Source organism: Nannospalax galili, unplaced genomic scaffold (genome assembly GCF_000622305.1).
Source record: "Nannospalax galili isolate Female #2095 unplaced genomic scaffold, S.galili_v1.0 scaffold655, whole genome shotgun sequence".
In the NCBI taxonomy this organism is placed as follows: domain Eukaryota; kingdom Metazoa; phylum Chordata; class Mammalia; order Rodentia; family Spalacidae; genus Nannospalax; species Nannospalax galili.
Window position 1 is genome coordinate 1,827,181 of NW_008337285.1, and position 21,349 is coordinate 1,848,529.

Sequence of the window (21,349 nt, forward strand, 5' to 3'; positions counted from 1 at the left end):
TGGGTGTGTGTGTGTGTGTGTATCACACAGAACATCCCAAACCATCTTATTCATCTATACACCCACTTCCGAGATGGCACCCTCCCATAGCCTCCCACACACACACTAGAGCCCTTGTACTCTGTCATCCCTGCTCCTGTCCACTGTGATGTCAGCAGCCCCAGCCATTCTCCACTACTTGTCCCTCTGGTGAATCTCGTCAGCCTATCTAGAGGTCTTTGTTTTAGGAAGATCAGCTGTTCCTCATCTAGCAACAATCAGTTGTCAATAGTCCTTTAGATAAGATTGGGGTCTGCTATTTATTTTTCCAGTTCTATGCTGGGTTACCATCTAGGAGCCCCTTGGGCCACCCTGGCCAACAACTCAAAAGAAGGTATCTCCTATCTGGCATTGTTGCTTGCTATGTCGCCTTTAGCTATGCATATGGGCTCTTAAGAAATTATATTGGCCTTTAATCTTTGGTTATACTTTCCTTTTGAGTGTTTAAGGCCATACAGTTGTCCCAAATAAATCAATTTATTTTTACATTTAAGGTTGTTTGAGGATCTGTTCCTCTGGGGTCACATGGGCTTGGGAGGAACCCCTGGCTCCTTTCTTTTACCAGTTCCACCTATGTGAAGATAAGTCAAAGGTCCTTCTCAACCATGGTTGGCTTTGCTTGGAAGCATGGAGGAAATGATTCCTCTGTGTTGACCCTCGTCTCTGTAGACTGGACACTGGTTCAAGTCCACCTGGTGGGGTCTCCTTGGCCTCCTTGATCAAGAGGACAGGTGACCCGCCACAATTACAGGACATTTTGAGAGATGCTCATAGTCCCCTGGAACTAGTCTACCTAGGAGGGCAAGGAGCAAAAACTGTCCTTTATGTCCCTCTGACCAAATTATTATAGGTCTCAAAGTATGTCTGTTAAACACCCAAGAAGGTTATCATATTAGATTATTTGGGTCTTTTCTAATATTACAGAGTTATATTTTAATATTGTCAGGAACTTTCCTTCGAGGCATAGGAAAGGGCACAGAATTTTTCAGACTTGGGTTCAACTTGCAGTGACAGTGGATACTGACTGAAGTTTCATTTTCCCATCACGTGTAGTGTGACCACCCTTCCAGGTCTGTAAATGAGGCAACATCAGTAGCTACTTTGCAACTTTGTGTGAGATTAAAGTGAAACAACATACATGAAGATACGCATTACTATGTCACTGTTTATCGCTGTTTATCACGATCTCACTGCTGGTAGCACTGGAGGGAGTTCATGGTAATTGCTTGACTCAGTATTTTCCTAGATCACCCAAAAGTACTTTTTAATCAGCATTATCACACAATCTCTGTTAATCATTTGCCATGTTCTGGGCAAGTACTTTGTGAGGCATTTTTATATATGTCTTCATAACTCCTTTTATGCCGTTATGTATTAATTGTTCATTTACTTACTTTTTACTTCCCTGCAGACAGGATCTTTCTCTCATCTTTGTATTCCTGGCAGTTAACACTATGGTTTCTGGCCTACTGAAGAAACTTGTTCGTATATGGAACTTAGCTTGGCTTTTGTTCCTGAACTGGTTTGTTTGTTTGTGCTTTTAAGAGCTAACTTCAATTACAGGGTGGGGCTATTTAAAGGAAATACTGTAACATCAGCATTCAATTGTGGCTTATAACTTGCTTTAAAGTATGCCTATAAAGGACTGGCACCCACATGGCAGCTAACAACAGTCCCTAACTCCAGTTCCAGGGGATCTGATGCCCTCTTCTTGGCTCTGCAGGCATTGAAGACATGAATGCATTTACATCCATGCAGACAAAACTCTTACACATAAAATATTCAATTAGAAATTAAAACCCACAAACCTCCAACTTTCACCATTACATTCCTTAAATTATAAGAGAACTTTTTTAATGTGTGCCTATAAAATTTGAAATTGCTCTAATTTGACAAAAGAAGATTGTACATGTTTGTTAGCCTTTTGCTTTTCCATCCTGGGACAGAAAGTGTAGGTCTAGGGCTGGAAGAGTTTATCAAGAAAATTTACTTTGTAGCCATGATTTCGAAGAAGCCTTATTGTATGCAAAGAACTCAACTTATTTTCAGTACTGTCATTTCACATGAGTATATCATATCCAAATTTTTCTTAGCGGCATAGTAACTTAGTCCTTAAAAGATCCTACCTAAGAATTCTTTTTTTAATATTTTATTTATTATATTTATTATTTATGTGTATTCGTGTATTGCCTGCATGTAGGTAAGTGCACCCATGTCATGCAATGCCTGCCGAAGACAGAAGAGGCTTTCGGATCCCCTGTCTTAGGGCTGGCTGCTGGCTTTGCATCTGACCTGGGCTTGGCCCTGTTTCTGGGGAGGGGGCCTGGAGTTACTACCACCATATGTGGAAGTGTGGGCAGCCCACTGTGCCCTCAGTGCACCAAAGGCAGAAGAGAAATGGAAGAAGGCTGAAGGCCAGAAGTGGGTGGGCAGAGGCTGGGCCCCACCCCAGTGTCCCCTTCCAGGCCACCTATGAGCAAGCAGCATGCTAGCCTTTAAACATAAAGATCTGCTCCCTAAGTCAGAATGAATTTGCTGTGCTTTGAGAGCTGTCAACTGGAATGCTGGAGAAAAGTTTAACCTGAAGCACTAGTGTAGTGTAGACAGCAGAAACAAAAGGAAGGAGCGATGCCTCAGAGTGGCATTCGCCTTTAATCCCAGCTCTAGAGAGGCACAGGTAGGCTGATGGATTGCTATAAATTCCAGGCCAGCCTGGTCTACATAGTGAGTTCCAGGTCAGCTGGGGTTATAGGGATCTCAAAAAGACAGAAGAAGGAGGAGGAGGGGGGGGAGGAGGAGGAGGAAGGGGAGGAGGAGGAGGCAGAGGAGGAGAAGAAGTAAGGTTCATGATTTATTTGGTTGGTTGGTTGGTTTTTGAGACAAGTTCTATTGCACAACTCATGGCAATCCTGCCTCAGCCTGGGATTACAGTGTACATCATCACACCCAGCTTCATATATTTAAGAATAAATAAAAGTTCTCAGGGAAGCTCTATGCTTTTTTGCACACAAGAGGATGCAGATTAAGCAGAAATTTTATATTAAAATGAGAGGATCCAAAGAATGACTGGATTTGTTGTCATAAAAGAAAAGAAAGACCATCACATTGGGAATGTCAGTGGCTCATTGTTGTGGAAAAAAAAAAAAGCTGTACCTCAAAGCAGATCGAAATAGTCTGATATTTGTGATGTTTTTCACTCCCGCTTTCTTCTTATCTGTGAAATTTTTAATAAATAATGTATTGAGAGTATCTCCATATGTGGGTGGGGGGGCTTTAAATGTGTGGTGCAGAATGCCACCGCTGGACAGTGTCATACATTCACAAGATGTCCTTGAAGATGGAGCACAGAACAGAGATCAGGGAAATTTTGGCAGCTGCAGTTGGGAAAATAAATGGCTGTTGTATGATTGGGCAGATCCTGAAAGCAGGCTCCTGCTCAAACCATGTAATTAAGAAAAGTGGGAGCTTTTGTCCAAGTGCAGAATGTTCATAATATCAGAGTTTGTCAGCAGGAGCTTTTAGAACGGATCAGTACTTTTCACTCCCTGATCCAAGGAATGCTTTTCTTATAAATCATCTTCTCTCCTTGCTGTCCTGTTGAAGGTTGCCGGCAGGCAATAAGGCAGACTAAGACTGTAACCTTGCTAATTCACAGTGGTGTAGATGAAGGGGCAGCCGAATCAGAGACTGTTTTAAGAAATGAGAATTGTATTCATTTGGACTCCTGCATGTCCTCTCCTGTAGGAACAGAATGTGGCCAAGGAGTGCTCTTGCCGGATGGCTCTGGGAAGGTAGAAGAATCATTTTTAAAACTGTGGTTCCAAACTGGCTTGAAGGACTTAACATTTTTCTTTCTTTTTAAAAAGAACTTTCTTTCAGATTACAAAAGTGCACTATGCTTTCTGTAGAAACAACACAAAGGTAGGAAAATGTAGACAGATAAATATGACAGTTAACTGTGATCTACTGCTGATTAGTTTTCCCTCCTACTCTTGGCATGGTTATATAATTAAGATAATATTTTATTTCACCATTTTTTCACATGGTTCATAACACATTTTCTCTTGTTACAAAATGCCACCATAAGCATAATCTTAACAATTGCAGAATACTTTATCTAAAACTATACAATATGTGACTTGACCAGTAGCCATCCTTTGTCAGGCACTTGAGTTGATTGTTTTGTTTTATTTCACTCTTCTTGATATACCTTATTGTGTGTGCTTTAGATGTATAAACTTTTGGATTCTGAGGTTCTTTCTGAGTTTCTAACTAGATCATTCAGAGCAAAAAATAAAAACATAAAGTTCAAAAAGGTTGCGCCACCTTCTCCTTCCGCTGAAAATGACCATTTTGTTGTGCTTGACAGTTGCAACTCTTGAGCTTCCTTTTTCTCTGTAAACATGTTACACACAAATAATCAAAGCCACACTTCTTCCAGCCAAGGCTGTATGCTCACCAATGCTGACTGGGTAGAATCTACATTTATTCCAATCACCCAACCTTCCTGGAGAGTGTGCCAAGGCATGATGTCTAACCCAATCCTATAAGTCAAAAACTTCTTCATGTTCTTTTATAAAAAGAAAAACAGAAAAAAGAATAGAGGGAGGGAGTAGGAAGGAAAAGAGAAGGGAAGGGAGGAGAAGGAGAAAAGAAAGAGGAAATAAGAAAAAAGAAAGAGGAAGGGAGGGAGGAAGGAAGGAAGGAAAGAAGGAAGGAAGGAAGGAAGGAAGGAAGGAAGGAAGGAAGGAAGGAAGGAAGGAAGATCAAACGAACATGGTGATTCCACATGTCTAACCCCAGCACTGAGGAGGCTAAGGCAAGAGGATCGCTAATTCAAGACCAGCCTGGACTACATAATGAGACCCTAGCCAAACACCAACTATAAAGTAATTAAGGTTCCAGTGAAGTTCCCCTTTCACAAATGAAAGTGTAGACAGATGGCCCGTGTGACTTATCTGTGGGTCTAGTTTACCATGGCCACCTGTATCTCCATTGAGATGCTGATAACCCTTCATTTCACTGAGCAGCTCTGGCTTCAGAATGCTCTAAATAACCTGCCTTTGGAACTGCGCAATTGAAAAAGCTGTCGGCATTTTGGTATTATACAATTCCCCTTGAAATAGAGAAGATTGCTAGGTAATATTTTTCCTAGAGACTTATTCCCTCTACTCCTCTTCATTTTCCTCCTCATCCTTACACAATCTCTATTAAGACAGTGGTATTCATTTTCAAATTATGCTTCTACATTAATTTCTGAATAATGTAATCAGATTGTAAACATACAATTTAAATTTGAAAATGGGCAAATGTGCTTGCTCCTTGATTTTTTTTTTTTTTTTTTTTTTTTTGAGACAGGATCTCTCTGTAGCCCCAGCTGGCCTGGAACTTGCTATGTAGACCAGGCTGGCCTTGATTTCACAGAGATCCACCAGCCTCTGCCTCCTGAGTGCTGGGATTAAAGGCGTGCGCCACCACGCCCAGCTTCAGTATGTTTTCTTTTTAGTGAGGTTGAGCCACTAGCTAGGCATGTTATAAATACATAATACTTATGTTTATATGAATTGTGCCATTGGCTATTGCTTATGCATTTAATCAGAAAACAAATCCAACTTAATCAGTCTGTGGGCAGTTTTTCAAATGATTTCATTAACTACTCTTTGTGTGAAAGATGAAAATAACATATTTACTATAACAACTGGTTCCCATCCCAACAGGTACTCATAGCTTATCATTAGGCATTTGGGTTATTTTATTCACATTAAACATTAGGGTTCTGAAAGGTTTAGTGGGTAGGATGAAGAGGGAAGGAAAGGGATTGTTTTCCAGTGGATGTTTTTAATATATTAGAGCTAATATTTTTGTGGGACGCTTAAGCTTGTCTGCCAAATTATATTTATGTTAAAATGGAAAATATTCATCTTTTTGAAGTATGCCTTTAACAAAGAAAGCTTATTGGAAGCTTAAAGAAAGCATTTTTCCTAAGTTTCCTAGTTTGAGATTGCATTAGCTAATGGCCATTTTGGAAAAAAGGACTAGATTGTGGGGAGTTAAGGAAAGCTTCCTTGTGTTTCTAATGAATTTGGTGGTCAAGCTGTCCCTTAGCTCTGAAGAGTTTTCCATAAAAGTCTGTTAAACTAGACACGCAAGAGCTTTACCAACACCACACCAGGATGACATACCAAAAAGTCCTTCTAGGCCCAAAGTAAAGCTAATCCTGTAAGATGTAAAAGAAACTAGTACTTACTTAGGAGTGGGGGGAAGGGTATCTAGGGAAGGTGATTAAAAACATATATTTCTGTTAATTTAAGAATAATGCCTGAGAGAAATTAAATTTTGATTGTGCTGTTCACATCCACACCAGTCCTGCAATTTTAAGTATTAATTGTTCTCTCCAGTGGCTGCCGGTTGTTTTTAAAGTCCTGCCTACCTCTGCTGAGAGCACATTTGGCATGCCTGGTGCTCATCTCCAGTTAAGAAGATGCCCTTTCAATGGAGGGATGCCTAGAGAGTCCCTCCTCATTACAAACAGCCATTGTTTAGGATACAGGCTTTTTGACCAGAACCAAGACTTTCAGCTCAGTATCAGAACAGCATAGAAGCGCTCAGTATATTCAATTCATGGACTTTGCATGAGGAGGGGTCACTAGAGAAGCTCTGGAAGGAATTGCTTAAGATAAAGGGACGTATAAAATTGATTGCAATTAGTTATCTGCTGACTTGCTATCCTCTCAGCTCAAACCCTGGATTGGCAGAGACCAAATTGTTTTTTGTTTCCCCAACTCCTAGAACAATACCTTTGCCGGTAATAGCATTCTAAGTAGACTTGTGCTGGACTGAATACACTTGTTTTAAGGATATGCTGAGAATTTATTGCCTCTTAACTTCCTAGAGTAAATAGGCCTTTCAGGTTATTTGTGCATCTGCTCAAAGGTATTATTAAGCTGCCAGAATGTTTTCCCTGGTTAGAATTGAATTTTTCCCCAGAGTTTTCTACTTACCTTCCAGCAGAATTTACACAAGCCTGATATGAATAGTGTGAGAGGACCTGAGTTCAGCCTTCAGTCAGGACCCCTGGTCCAGTGCTGTTTTTGTGTCACCAGCAGTTTGGTTGGAGAGTGCTAGTCCCAGGTTTCCTTTACCTAGAGTGATCAGATCATCAATCCCAGCCTTTCTTCTTGGGCACTATATCTGCCTCCTTCACTGTTGAATCATAACTAGGAAAATGTTGCATTTTTAAAAAATTAAGCTGAAGGGACTGAAGCAAATTAAAGCCACTTAGAAAAAAGCAGGGAGAGTAGGGATTTCATGATCTGACAGAGGAAAGTATAAAGAAATATGAAATCAGGGTGTGCTGTGTGGGCATTTTTAGTATCTTTAAAGGAGAAAGAGGAAACATGAGGAATTATTCCTAAAAATAATATCTGTCTTCAGGAACATAGCGCCTGCTGTGTAATTCTCTAACTTGGGGGATTTGTTTTTCAGGCTTTTGAAAGGTAGGTAAGATGTAATAGTTGAGGCTGTTTCATGACAGTCTAATATACTACATGTCAGAGTCTTATAAAGGTTAAGTGGGAAAGGCCTACAAAAAGAATTAGGACTTTTATTTTTGTTCTCATGAATAATTTAAATCTATTTCTTTAATGGTTTGATTCAGTGACTGCCCTTGGTAAACATTATTCCCCATGCTCTCGGGAGTGCTTGGTCTATTACATAAGGGTTAGCCTCTCTATATAAATTTTCAGAAGTCCTTACAAAGTGATGAAAGAAAGTACCTTTAAATATTTGTTAAAATATTTAATAAGATGCATGTGTATGTCTGAAGTGTATACACCTGAGCCGTGTCTGCAGATGGGACTTTCCTTGAGCTTCTGCCTTGCTACTTGGACTGCTGACATTTTAAAGGGTTTGAAAGAAACATTATAGTCTTGTGACAGTCCTCTTGCATAAACTGAGTGAAGGTAAGGACAGCTGTGTGCACATAACAGGTGTGCAAGGGTCTGCGCTGGTCTCTGGAATGATGTATCATGGAGTGAGTTCTGTGTTAGGACAGAGTCCTATAATGTAAGTTTGTAACTTTTTATTTGCCTCCCGAAGTAAATCTTGAAAGTGTAAAGTAGGTTAAAATACAGGAATGCAACAGTAATTTAGGGTCAGGCTGCCATTTTATGGACAATATTGGAGCAAGTCCACAGTGGTTGGCAGGAGTGAGGGTGCTGTGCATCACATCTGATGTGGCTTTCTGGGAGCTTAGACACTGACGTCCTTAGTAGTGAGAAGGAATATCGGTCCTGTAACTTGCACCTGATTTTCCCCAAAAGTAAGCAAATTAAAGGGTTACGGAGGATTGAGGAATGTGGAAGGAATTCACGAGGGGATGGAAAAAATGATGAAGGGACTGAAAGGACCTTTTCTGGACATTAGTTCTTAAGTGCGCTTTTAGAATTTTAGAGTGGTTCTGCTTAACACACTTCAAAGGCTTCCTGGATATGGATGTTCTTTCTCTGCTAATGTACGAGCCCCTCAGCAACAAATGTTTGTTTGATTAATGAATTAATTAATTCTAAGAGCAAGAATTATTTGAGAAGGAAGAAGTGCCACCTTCGTGTTACACTGCTGCTCTGAGCTTTTTGAGTTGAACTCGCAGCCTAGTTTCCTTGGTATTGGTTTTTGTTTCTCTTCCTGTCCTCTCTAATAATACTGATATCTGCCATTACTAATAGCTGTAGAGGGAGTACTAAGCCAGGAATGGTACTGTATACACTTAGTGTTCATGACAGCACTGTGAAGGTAGTATCATTTTTATAGCAGTAAAACCAAAGGTTTCCCTGAACCACTGGGCTCTGCTTTCTTCCTTGTGATTTATAAAATGGAGCTGAAACAAGGGTGTGGAGGAACCTTGTGAGGGCAGTGGCAAAGTTTTCTTTGTCTAATTATTCTCACCCACCTTGATATGGAGAGTGGGGAGAGTGCATGGTGGGGAAGTGAAGGAAGTAGGGTGAGACAGGCTTTAATCCCAGCACTTGGGAGGCAGACAGGCAGATCTCTCTGAGATCTATGATTTATAAAATGGAGCTGAAACAAGGGTGTGGAGGAAACTTGTGAGGGCAGTGGCAAAGTTTGCTTTGTCTAATTATTCTCACCCACCTTGATATGGAGAGTGGGGAGAGTGCATGGTGGGGAAGTGAAGGAAGTAGGGTGAGACAGGCTTTAATCCCAGCACTTGGGAGGCAGACAGGCAGATCTCTCTGAGATCTAAGCCAACCTGGTCTACATGGTGAGTTCTGGGCCAATAGGACTACAGAGAGACCATGTCTCAAAGAATAAAGAGGAGGAGGAGGAAAAGGAAGAGAAGGAGGAAGAGGAGGAGGAGGAGGGGAAAGGGGAGGGGAGGAGGAAGGGGAGAGAAGCGCTGGACTGGCTCAGCTCACTGAGATGGCTAAAAGTGCTTGCTCTCAAACATGGCCTGAGTTCAATCCCAGGTCCTACACGATAGAAGGGGGGAACCAAATCCCACAAGTGTTTCTCTGTCTCTCTCTCTCTCTGTCTCTCTGTCTCTCTCTCTCTCTCTGTCTCTCTCTCTCTCCCTCTCTCCCCTTTCCCTCCTTCCCCTGTCTCATGTACACACTAAATAAATAAATAAATAAATAAATAAATAAATAAATAAATAAATGTTAGAGAAGAGCTCTAATATTGTCCAGGGGTTAAATAGGAAGGATCAATTTGGGAACTTTCAACCTAGTAACAGTACATTAGCTTTCTAGCTTTCTAGGGAGAAAGAACCAAAGCATTCAGTATGGTCTCTACTAGATCCAGCCAAAGGTTCAGTTCTCTGCTCGAATGAATTTGAAATACAGACAAAAAATACAGTGATGATTTCCAGGCCCTAGGGGAGGATGAGATATAGGCAGTTATTGTTTAATGAATACAGAGTTTGAAATTTGCAAGATAAAAAAAATCTGAAGGCAAATGATGGTGGTGGTAATAGAACATGTATGTACCTAATACAACTGAATTATACACTTAAAACTAAGTGACCAGGCATGGTGGTGCACGCCTTTCATCCCAGCACAGGGGAGGCAGAGGCAGGCAGAGTGCTGTGAGACCAAGACTAGCCTGAAATGATCTGCACAACCAGCTGCAGGCCAGCTGGAGCTGTGTAGTGAGAGCCTGTCTCCAAAAAAAAAAGATGAATTTCATACTATGACTATTTCACAAGATAATTTTTTATCTGCATTTGAAATAATGTTCAAGTATGTGCCTGTTGTATAACAGATGCACAACAAGTGACTGCCTGTCTGTCTTCTTTATGCATACATATAAAATGGAGATGACATTTAACACTGTTGGCTATGTTTCACAGGATTGAGGGATCCAGGAAGCTATTGAAAGCACAAGGGCTTTCACTGATTCGTTCATTCATTCAGCTGCCCTTCATTAGCAACCTGCCTATTATCAGGCTTTGTTCTGCATGTAGGATAGAGATGCTGTATAAAGAAGAGATGTGGTCTCCGTTCTGTGGACCCCAGAGTTTGGGTCACCATTCTTTGTGAACAGTAGAGTGCTACACTTAGGGAGTCTGGAGAGAGGCATGTCTCTGTGCCACTATTCAAGTACATCTCTACAATGTGCCCCTCTCAGTGCCCCAGAGGAAAAAGGAGTAGCTCTTCATCCGAATGGCCATGCCTGCATTGTCAGAAAGAGTAAACAGGTAGGGTGATTTCTAGCCCAGGGTCCAGTTCCATCTCTAATTCTAACTAGCAGCATGACCCTCAGCCAGTCATTTCCCTCTTCTGGTCCTCAGTTTCCTCGTCATTAAAATCATGGTGCTGGGGTTGTGGTCCCTAACGTCATCTGATATATGTTGCATAGTCACACTGTAGATTCAGTAAGGGCCTGTTCCTTGTCTTTACATGTGTGTTCCCAGGACCTACCTCAGAGCCTGGCATACTGTGCCTCCCTCTCTGTTCATCCCAGGAGTCAGAACTAGTGAAAATAAACCCTTTTTATGTGCATACGATCATGTCTGGGAAGTAGAATTATAGATACCTTGAGTGGACATAAACATACTGGATGGTGACAAGGCAGGTACCATGAAGGGCAGAAAAGATGTTCCCACCCACCAGAGGGAGCACCGTAAGAAAGCGGCTGGCACAGTCTCTGCTCCTTACCTTCTGTCTGCAGGATAGACAACCCTGAAGATGATCTGGCAGCTACTAGTCTGAGGCCTTCCTTCTTGCTTTTGTTACATATTTTGCAGGAAAGAGTGGTGGGAGGGGCGAGGTTAACGTGTTGAGTATGAGTAATTAGTCATTCAATCCATCGACATTTACAGTGACAGAATTTGAGTGCTTACATTATTGTGCACTGCTCTAATAGTTTACCCCTGAAATTTTCTTCCTGTATAATGTTTCTTAAAATACATCACAGGAACATAAAAGATTTAATGCGGTGCTTTGTACAACCATTAGAGTTTGGAGTCAACTGAGCCTCCTCAAAGCTCTTTCCTGGGTGCTGACAGTAATTCTGTCCTTAGTCACCGTTCAGAAGAGGGAAGGAGGGTAAGTTAGGGGTTTGGAATCTGGTCAACTGCAAAGTTGGCTGTGAGACTCACATAAAATGTTTCATTAAAGTACTTAAGCACACTTGAGTAACTGATGCATTTATTTGTAATGAAAATTGTACTGTTAGACTATCAAAGATGTTAGCCTAAGGAAGCAGGTGTTCTGATTTTGCCTAGCCTGCTCCTGTGCTTATTTGTGGATGGACTTCCCACCAAATGTATTTTCTTTACATCTGGTCCATTTCCCGAGTAGAGAACATAGGTGTTCTCTCTTTAAAAACCTTAAAATGCTTCAGTTTCATATTCATGAATTCAATATTTTTATCTCTTAGTGACATCTCTTCTAGGTAATGTTTTTAAAATCTTCATCCAGATGCCAGAGTTGATGCTGACATTTTTAATTTCTGATTATTCCTTCTAGCCTGTGTTGCATCCGTAAGACCAGTGAGGGGTCTTATAACGTGATCCCTGCATTTCCACAGGCTTCTCAGATTTCAGAATACGTTTTCACTGAAAACACTGTGTGTGTGTGTGTGTGTGTGTGTGTGTGTGTGTGTGTGTATTTTCATCAGTTCTTTCTGGATACACAAAGGATAACTGTTTAGTGTGTGTCTGCAGAGAAAAGAGCACCATCTCCGTCACACAAGAATGATATGACCTAATTTATAGAGACAGTCTGTGGAAGTAGCTCAGTGGTAAACTGTATTTCATGTCACCTTTTCAAAAGTTGGAGTCCATTTAGGGTTGTCTAATTCACAGGTAGGGCTCAACTCTGGGAATTGACATAAATTAGAAAACCCACATAGGCTACAAGGAGACATAAGCTGATGGGGGAACTGAAATTACTTTGCCTTCATGCTTCCTAGAGAAGGTTTACCTGTAAGATGTTTACATGGACAAGTGCTGGCTTTCACCACATTTCTGTCTGTGAGATGAACATCCAGCAAACAAAAGACGAACCTGCCAGACGACCTTCAACACCTAAGTGCCACGGATTCTCAGCACGCCTACATGTTTCATGCATTCTTCTATGTTCTATCACCAACACCAGAAAGGCTACTGTAGTCTAAGATATTTTCTCAGTGTCTTTGGGGAAGCTGTAAGAGGGGTAACAAGAGAAAGATGATTAGCAAGAAAGGGGTGCTATAGATTGTAGAACAATCTTAGGAGGGGATTTAGGGTAAGTGGTATATCATTAAAACAAAATGCAGTAGCTGGTTAGCTCTGAGGTTAGATCAGCAAGGCCTCCTGAAGCAGATAAATTCTTATTTTCAAGTTCCTTAAAGTTGGCAGCGTTTCCTGTGTTTGTGGTCTGGGATAACAGACTCAGAAAAGAGAGGGGCAGCCCAGAAAACAGAGGCACTAGGCAAGCCCATGAGGCTTGAGGGTTTGGCCCAGCAGAAATCTGCCTCCCAGCCAGGGTTCTGCTGATACTTTGTAACTTCATCGCCATTAGCATACACAGCACTGGCCCTGATTCTTTGCCTGGACCCTAGCCCCAAGGGCAAAGCAGCTGAATGGACTTTCTGGGTAAAATTTCTACAAGTTCTGAGGAGAGCCTTAGTTAAGATTCTTCTCAGGAGCTTTTTGCTTTCTCTTTGCTGTCTGGACCAGCCTTCTGGAAGCCTCCAGTTGACTTGAGGCCAAGAAGAAAGTTCTGGTGATGTGAGAAGTGGAGCCACTTAAGTTACTTACATGGTGGTAAAGAACCTTCGACACTCTCCACCTTCCTCAATCTGCTTTGTTTCCTTGGCTCTTCTCAAGGCTTCATGTTTTTCTTTTGGTTTTCATTTCCCATGCGTAGCCATCAAAAAAGGGAATAAAGTAAGACTCACGTGTGTGGGACATGGAAAGGAATAACAGTTCGGAAGGCTCTAGGCACTTTATGTTCTGGACTTTGTATAGACATGAGCGCTCACTCTGAAGGTACAGTGCATGTTGGCCTTCTTTCTAGTTCAGCAAAAGAGGATATCGAGGCTCAGAGTACTGAAGTAACCACCTGATATCAAGTGGATAATTTTAAGGCAGCTTTGTCTGAAAACACATTCCTGGGAGGGTAAGATGGCTCAGCAGGTAAAGGCACTTGCCACCAAGTTTGACAGCCTGGGTTCCATCCTAGGGACCTACGTAATAGGAGAGAACCAACTTCTACAAGTTGTCCTCTGATCTCCACATGCATGCCATGACATGTGCACACATACAAACACACACACACACACACACACACACACACATATATATATATGCAGGCAGGTGCACATGCATGCACACACTACATAAATAAATAAAATGTATTTGAAAAAAAAATTCCTACCCAGGCATCAAGTCTCATTTGGGAAGCTGAAGGAAAAGGATCTGAATTTAAGGTATCCTGAGCTACATACCTGTGTGTAGATGTACCAAAAAAACATGGGCATAATGCCATTAGGAACACTGTCTCAAAACAGTAGCAAAAAAAGACCAAAAATAAAAATCTTTCCTTTTATTATACCACTCTGCTTCAGATGATAAAATAAGCCAAAATAAAACCAAAAACTAGTCACCAAATATTTAGAGAAATATGGAGCAAATGAAGCAATTCAGTCTCTGCTAGCGAGAGCATGAACTGGTGCAGGCACTTTGAAATAGTTGACACAAGTCCGCTAAAGCTGAGTGTATGTATACCCTACCACCCAATAAGTAGAATCCTAGGAATATACCAAACAGGAATGTGGGTACTATTCCAAAAGGCATATGCATGGTGCTTATAACAGTATACTAGGTCAGAACTAGAAGCAATCTAGATCTTCAACAGATGAATAGAATGTGATGTTTCCATACAATGGAATTCTGATAGCAGTAGAGAAAGCAGCCTGTGGCCTTGTGTCAAGCACAGGTGACATTTCAAATGTATGAAAAGGCATGAAAGAATATTTATGGTATCATTCTATGTATATAACGTTTAAAATAGAGAATCTGGATATATAAATTAGAAGTCAGATAGGTGGATATTTTGGTGGGACTGATTTAAATGACGGGATAAACAAGAGGAAGATTTCTGTCGCTAGTCATGATGTGGAGGTGGTTATCCAGATGTGAGCTCTGTTCACTTGCTAAACATTCTTCAGTTGTAGCCTTCAGATTTATACATTTGATGACATGAATGTAATGTTCAATGAAAACATCTACCCCCTACCCTCTCCCCCCACCAAAGTTCTCTGGACAGCCAAGAAAATAATACAGTAAAAGGAACTGGTCACCAGTTATCTTCTGTCCTTCATTTTCCTAAGTGCTGAGGTGTAGAACATAAAAGACTATGTCTCCTTGCTCAGTAAGTAAAGCCCCATCAGGTGATTGACAGAATGCCTTTTATCAGGGACAGTCCAGCTGCTGTGTAGATGCGTGTCACTGGATCCTTCTCACTGTTTTTGCAAAGCAGGAGGTATTGTGCCCCTTTATTCCAGGGAGGAGCGCTGAGTCAAAAGCCCTTGTCAGACAACACAGAGCTCGTAAGGGGCAGAGCATGATTCCATCCCCATGCAGTTGATAGCAGTTTCAAAGACAATGGCAGCCATATCCTGATGGACAACTAAGGAACAATAATAAGGTGGACTGGAAAGGAGAGACTGGTGGTCTCTGTTTGGAGCTAGGAAACCTAGGTACATGTCCAGGTGCTGCCCCACTTTCTACAGTGACTGTCACTGGGTATGTGGACATCATCTCAAATATTAAACAGTGAACTAGATTTCATTCCCTTAAGTGATACTTTGTAGTTCTGTGGTTTGGTGGTTTTCCAGTTTTGTCAACCGATGCAGGGCATCTTCATGTCTTACCTTTTTGAGCTTGATCTCACTCTAGCATCATCTTCTCCATAGTTTTCCTGAGTTCCCTTTTCCAGTAAGCAGGAGTAACTAAATCCTGTTGTCCCACTACCACCCTTCACTTCTCTGCTTCCTGGGACAGGTCACATGTCTTTAACGAAATATCTAAACAAATATTTAAATTGAGAGAAAGTCTTCTTTAAATAATGTGTAAAATGCCATAGCTTATGCCGGACCAAAGGTAGAGATCTAGAATTTTTTTTTTCATGTCTTTGTTTATTTTACTAGAGGCCTAGGAGAAATAGTAACAGAATGGCTGGATTTTTTTTAAAAAATTAGATGACTTTGTAAGTCCCCTGAAAATACTCATAAAATCGGAGTGTTGATCAGCGTTTAAGCATCATTGAAAGTCTAAGCCCTTCCCATATGGAAGAGCCCCACTTAATTTAATGTCATTTTACTTTATCAGACAGTTAATAAACAGGTACTGTATTTGATCTTGTAAGTGTAGCCCTCTATATTTAGCTTTTTCAGCTTTAATGGAACTATAATTTTAATCATGATTATTACTTTACATTTTAATTATAATTTGGTGTGGCTTAAGTATACATTTCTGAGAGTGATTGTGTAATGAAAACAGGAATTAGCTTTTCATTAACAAAATAATGGGAGAGTTCCCACTGCATTCTAGTCTGTGTTCAAAATCTAGGGGCTGGCCTAAAAATAGCAAGGGGAGCTTAACATCTTGGTTAAAAGCATGTTTCTAAATTGGCTGTGTTCACAACCCAGTCTATTTTGCTCTATCTTGCTTCATCTTGTTCTTTTTCCTTTCAAAAATAAAATAAAATCTAGGAAAAGATGATTGTGCTGTTTGAGATTTCCTTTTTTTTTACATTTTTATTTAGATAATCAGCACCATGGAGCCTCAGGTGTCAAATGGCCCAACATCCAATACAAGCAATGGACCCTCCAGCAACAACAGAAACTGTCCTTCTCCTATGCAGACAGGCACAGCCACAGATGACAGCAAAACCAACCTCATCGTCAACTATTTACCCCAGAATATGACCCAAGAGGAGTTCAGGAGTCTCTTTGGGAGCATTGGTGAAATAGAATCCTGCAAACTCGTGAGAGACAAAATTACAGGTATGCTCTTCAATATTCAAGCTTGGGATTCACAGCAGACCTTAGACAAAATGTATATATGTGTGATGGTACATCTGAGTACATCATGAATCGTACATGCAAGGATAACATGGATACACTCCCATAAGCCCATGCTACATACATGTGTGTGCACCACATAAAGCCACATCAAAGACTGGTAAGATAAGGAAGAAGGAGCTTCTTCACCTTTTGTGGGAAGTGACCCTTTGGTTGTATCTTCGTTTATTCTTAATCAGCCACCACTACTTTTTTTAGACAGTGTCTCATGTATCCCAGCCTAGCCTTGAACTGGCTCTGTAGCTAAGGACGACCTTGAGCTTCTGACTCAAATACCTCCACCTCCTGAGTGTCAGGATTACAGGCATATACTGCCATGCCCAGTTTTATGTGGTGTTAGATACAGGGTCTTCATGCACTTGAGGCAAGCACTCTACCAACTGAGCTACATTCCTAGTCTCCTGTTTGCACTTCGGGTCCAAGTTCTGCCCTCTGCCTTTCCTTCCCTATACTCCATTAGATTTTAGTAATAACTTCCCTTCTCAAACATTTGATGTATGTGTGCCTAATATTTTTCCATATCATGACAAATGTTTTAAAGGGAACCCAAGTACACTTGTAGATAGATGACACCATTGTTCGTTGTCCCTGGGAAGAACAAGCCCTAAAGATAGTAGATAATTCTAGAATACAACCAGTCTACAGAAGGGAGTTGATACCTAATGAAGCTATACATTCTGGGTATTCTATTTCATTTTTTATTTCATTGTTCTGAAGCTAGTCTTTGACCACTTTGTATTTGACCTTGTATTTAAAAATGAAACAATTCACACAACTTCAATAATCAAGATTTTTACACACTGACTTATTTCCTAATTGATAACTAACTACTCATTAAAGATTCAGTGTCAGACAATGATACTGTGGCTGCTGGGGGGGTAGGGGGCAGAGAATTTCCCTATAATCTTACTGGAAGTGAGAATGCTTTCTTATAAAACTTACACAGCTGCACAGTGAAGTGGTATAGTGACTGTCCTCTGTTACTCTGCTCCTGAACTCATTCATATAGGCTTTGAGCACTTGTGAATTGTGAGTGCGGACTTCCATTTCACTTTCACTGGGCAGTTTGACAAGCAACCAGCCTGTATAAATACAAATGAAGCTCTCTGATTTAATTAGTAAAAGACATCATCTTGATTTGAAATCAGACACTACAATATATTCATGTGCATACAAATAAATACCTCTTTTTATTCTTCTAATTCACATGTAAATGTGCACCTTCACAAAGTAAGTACTTTACAGAAATGCAAAGCTAAACTTCAGTGCTGCTTTTTACAGTGTAAACCAGCAAATTTCTTCATCTGTAAAACTGGAAAATAATACTTACCTTAAAAGGTATATTACAAGGATGAACTGAGAAGCCAGCTATGCCACACCTAGCAGGATGCCATTGGATAGGAGGCTCTCAGTAAGTAGAAGGTGCTGGTTTGGTACACGCAGCAAGTGTGCTTCAAGGACGGAAAGATACCAAGGCCTCCAAATGGGGCCAGGCTTATCCCAGGGTACTGGACTGTCTGTTCTTTAACAAAATTACCTATACTTTCATAAAGTTGATGTTTAGATTCCTTGATAATCTTTACATGATGGGATGATAATTCAAACCAAATTAAAACCGGATAACCATATGATTTTTCCTCCCACTCCTATATAGAAAATGTACTTTTTGGTTTCACATTATATTCTAAATAAGGATTCTGCCAGCTATATTAGTGAATGGATATTATTAATCACCTTTTCAGAAGAGTTTCCTTAGAATGGTAGTGAGATTTTTTTTAAAGTACTGATTCATGGTGTTGTTCCTTGTTTGCTAAAGACACATGTTTAAACAAGCAGATTCTTTTACTGAAAGAATGCTAATTTGGTAGTTCACCGAGTAGATTTGAATAGGAGTGACAGCTTCAAATACAGCCTTTAATTTGGTATACAAAACCAAAATTGTCAACTCTGGTTTGTTTAGCACCCTCTCCAGCACAAGCAGAGCCATACTGAAGCTTATGGGCGGAAAGCAGAACTACAATTCAGGCACAGATTTATAACTATGCAATTTTTTCACTCAGGAAAAAAAATTTATTTGTAGAGAACTTATGGGAATGAGGCAGGGAAATATAGAGAGACCAGAGATTATTTGCCCTCATTTGGTAGCAGCGTTTAATAAAAGTAGAACTTGTGGTTGTAAAGAGTGCTTATTAAATTCTTCATTTACACTACCTAATTAATTCTAGCATTTTAAATTAACAGTGAAACTGGTCCCTGCTGTACCATTCCATGGATGCAGCATATTTCCTCCATCCACCCGTTGTTCAGGTTTAATTGGCTACACTAAAAGTCAGAGAAGGAGGGAGAGATAGGGCTGTAGGGAGGGGAAGGATGAGAACCCCTCCAAGCAGGTGACCCTCTGAGACCTACTTTGGGGTTCAGTCATAGCACAGGCTACGAAAGGTGGAGTACACCAGAGAACAGAAAAGCTGCTGCTGGTTCAGAAGTCGGGGTAAATGACATCATAGGTATTTTTGTTGCCCTGATTTTTAACATCCCAGTCCCCCCTTTTCCTCCAACACCTCCTACAGATCTCAATGCATTTTGATCCTGTGAAGTTTACAAGGAGTTCTAAATATCCAGTGGGAAGATTGGGGGTGGGAGGTGACAAAAGATAAGAATTCAAGATTAAGATTTCCCAGCCCCATGGGGCTGGAGATATGGTTCAGCAGTTAAGGACACTGGTTGTTCTTGCAGAAGACCCAGGTTCAAATCCCAGCACCCATATGGCAGCTAACAACTGTCTGTAACTCCAGTCCCAGGAGATCTGACGGCCTCTTCTGACCTCCACCGGCATTGCATGACACGGATGCACTTATCTACATGCAGGCAATACACACATACATATAAAATAAAATAAAAATAAATAAAATTTAAAAAAAAAGATTTCCCAGCCCCAAGCCACTCCCTAGGAGAGTATGATGGATTCCTTGGGAAGGTCTGCCTTCTGAAAAGTTCAGATCCCTTGGGAGGAAATGAGTCATTGCATTAACAACAAGCTGAACTCACTCCAGCTGTGGGTTGTTGCTGAATTAATGAGAGAACACACAGAAGAAACTTAGTCATGGATTTAAGTGATGTGGTACTGAGGACAGCACTTAAAGCTAGGTACTTCCTAAGCGCTGGGCATAGCCTTATCTCATCACCACTGAGGACAACTTCCATTTTCTTAGATAAGGAGTTTGAACTTAAGCAAGGCTAAGTAACTTCCCCAGGCAGTACAATTAACTGTAGTGAGCTTGGGGAGTCTCGTAAAAGCATTATTTTATATGAGAACGTGCACAAGGTGAAAGTACCCTTCTAACCCCCTCCCTGTAACCAAAAGCAGCACTGTGTTCCTCTGAGGAGAGGCTGCTGACTGCCCTCTGGAGAGCCCACCTAATGCACCATGGCTTTAAACGAGACTCCTGTACAAAGGGAAGCAAAGATAACAATATTTGTCATCCACTAGGGATATAACTGAACCTGCATTTTTCTTCAGGGCACAGGCAAATTTACTGTAAGTGCCAGAGCTAAGATTCCCTTACAGGGCTTCTGGACATCTTTGTTACTAAATAAACTCTTCTCAGAATCACTAGATTTCCATATTGCAATTAGGAAGACACAGACTAATCTAGGTACCCAGGAGAGAAGACATGTATACCAAATTGCTTCTGGGTATAGCCATGGGCAAATGATGGCATAGTTAGCCAAGTCCTTACCTCCAGTCCCTACTGCTGGAGACAAAGGAAGATGTCTTGTGATCCACAAGGTTTCTGCAACCTAGAAACTCAGGGGCAGAACAGCAAGACCTTGGTAGACATTGTGTTTCCCACGGGCTTCTGAGAACTCATTTAAGTTCCTAGTTTTTATTTTCTTTTGTTACCTTTGGTTTCTGTTTTGCCTTGTGGAATCCAAATTTCTGAATGGTTGATATTTTAGGGGAAGAAACATAAGGCTTGACCAGGACAGGATTAGATGGCCTGGATATGTCTAAAGCCAGCCAAGCTGCAATGCTAAATTTTATTATTGTAAATACCTGTCTATCTTATTGCCCCACTCATAAAGGAATAAAGAAGTGGAAAAATAGCAAAGAAAAGTCCCCACATGGAGGTAGAGATAGCGCTCAGTGATAGTATTCCTGCTCAGTATGTGTAAAGCCCTGGGTTCAATCCCTAAAACCACAGAAAATAAAAACCTAGAAAGGAAGAACTCAGTAGAAGACAATACACAGCTCTGATCTGCCCAGTAAAATAAATAGCTACATCTTTACTTAATGTCCTCCTCTATATGTCCATCGATAAGAGCCTTTAAGAATAGTTTTCTATCCGTTTCAGGCAAATGAGTGCTCTAATAAAATTTTTGAGAATAGAGCAGTCCAAACTGAGCATTGCTGACTACAAAACTGGAATATGGACAGACTCCCAGTGCTGGGGTGGCTGGGAAAGGTACTGTCTCTGTTAGCTGGAGCAGTGGCAGGTTAGAAAGATGGAGTCAAGATTAGATTGCAACAAGAAAGGAAAAGGAATCGAACTGAAACTTCAGCTGAAAAGAAAAAGCAGTTTTTATTCCTCTTTAGTTTGGAAGGTAGAAGGTGGCTTTTTGGAAGTAGTGGTCCAATATGAAGCAGCATTGTCTGGCAAACTTAAGTATGCCAAAAAATATTTTGACATTTCCTAAACCAAATCCAACCCATAAATTCACG

The 21,349-nt window shown here is 40.8% G+C and overlaps 1 protein-coding gene across 7 annotated transcripts in view; it reads left to right on the top strand.

The window, feature by feature from the left end:
- Positions 1-21,349, top strand: part of Elavl4 (ELAV like RNA binding protein 4) — a 94,671-nt gene that overhangs the window by 25,925 nt on the left and 47,397 nt on the right. For all 7 annotated transcript variants that reach the window (XM_008832423.2, XM_008832421.2, XM_008832422.2 and 4 more), the window contains exon 2: positions 16,308-16,548. In XM_008832423.2, the coding sequence (XP_008830645.1) occupies positions 16,308-16,548 (241 nt within the window). The remainder of the gene's footprint in view (positions 1-16,307; positions 16,549-21,349) is intronic.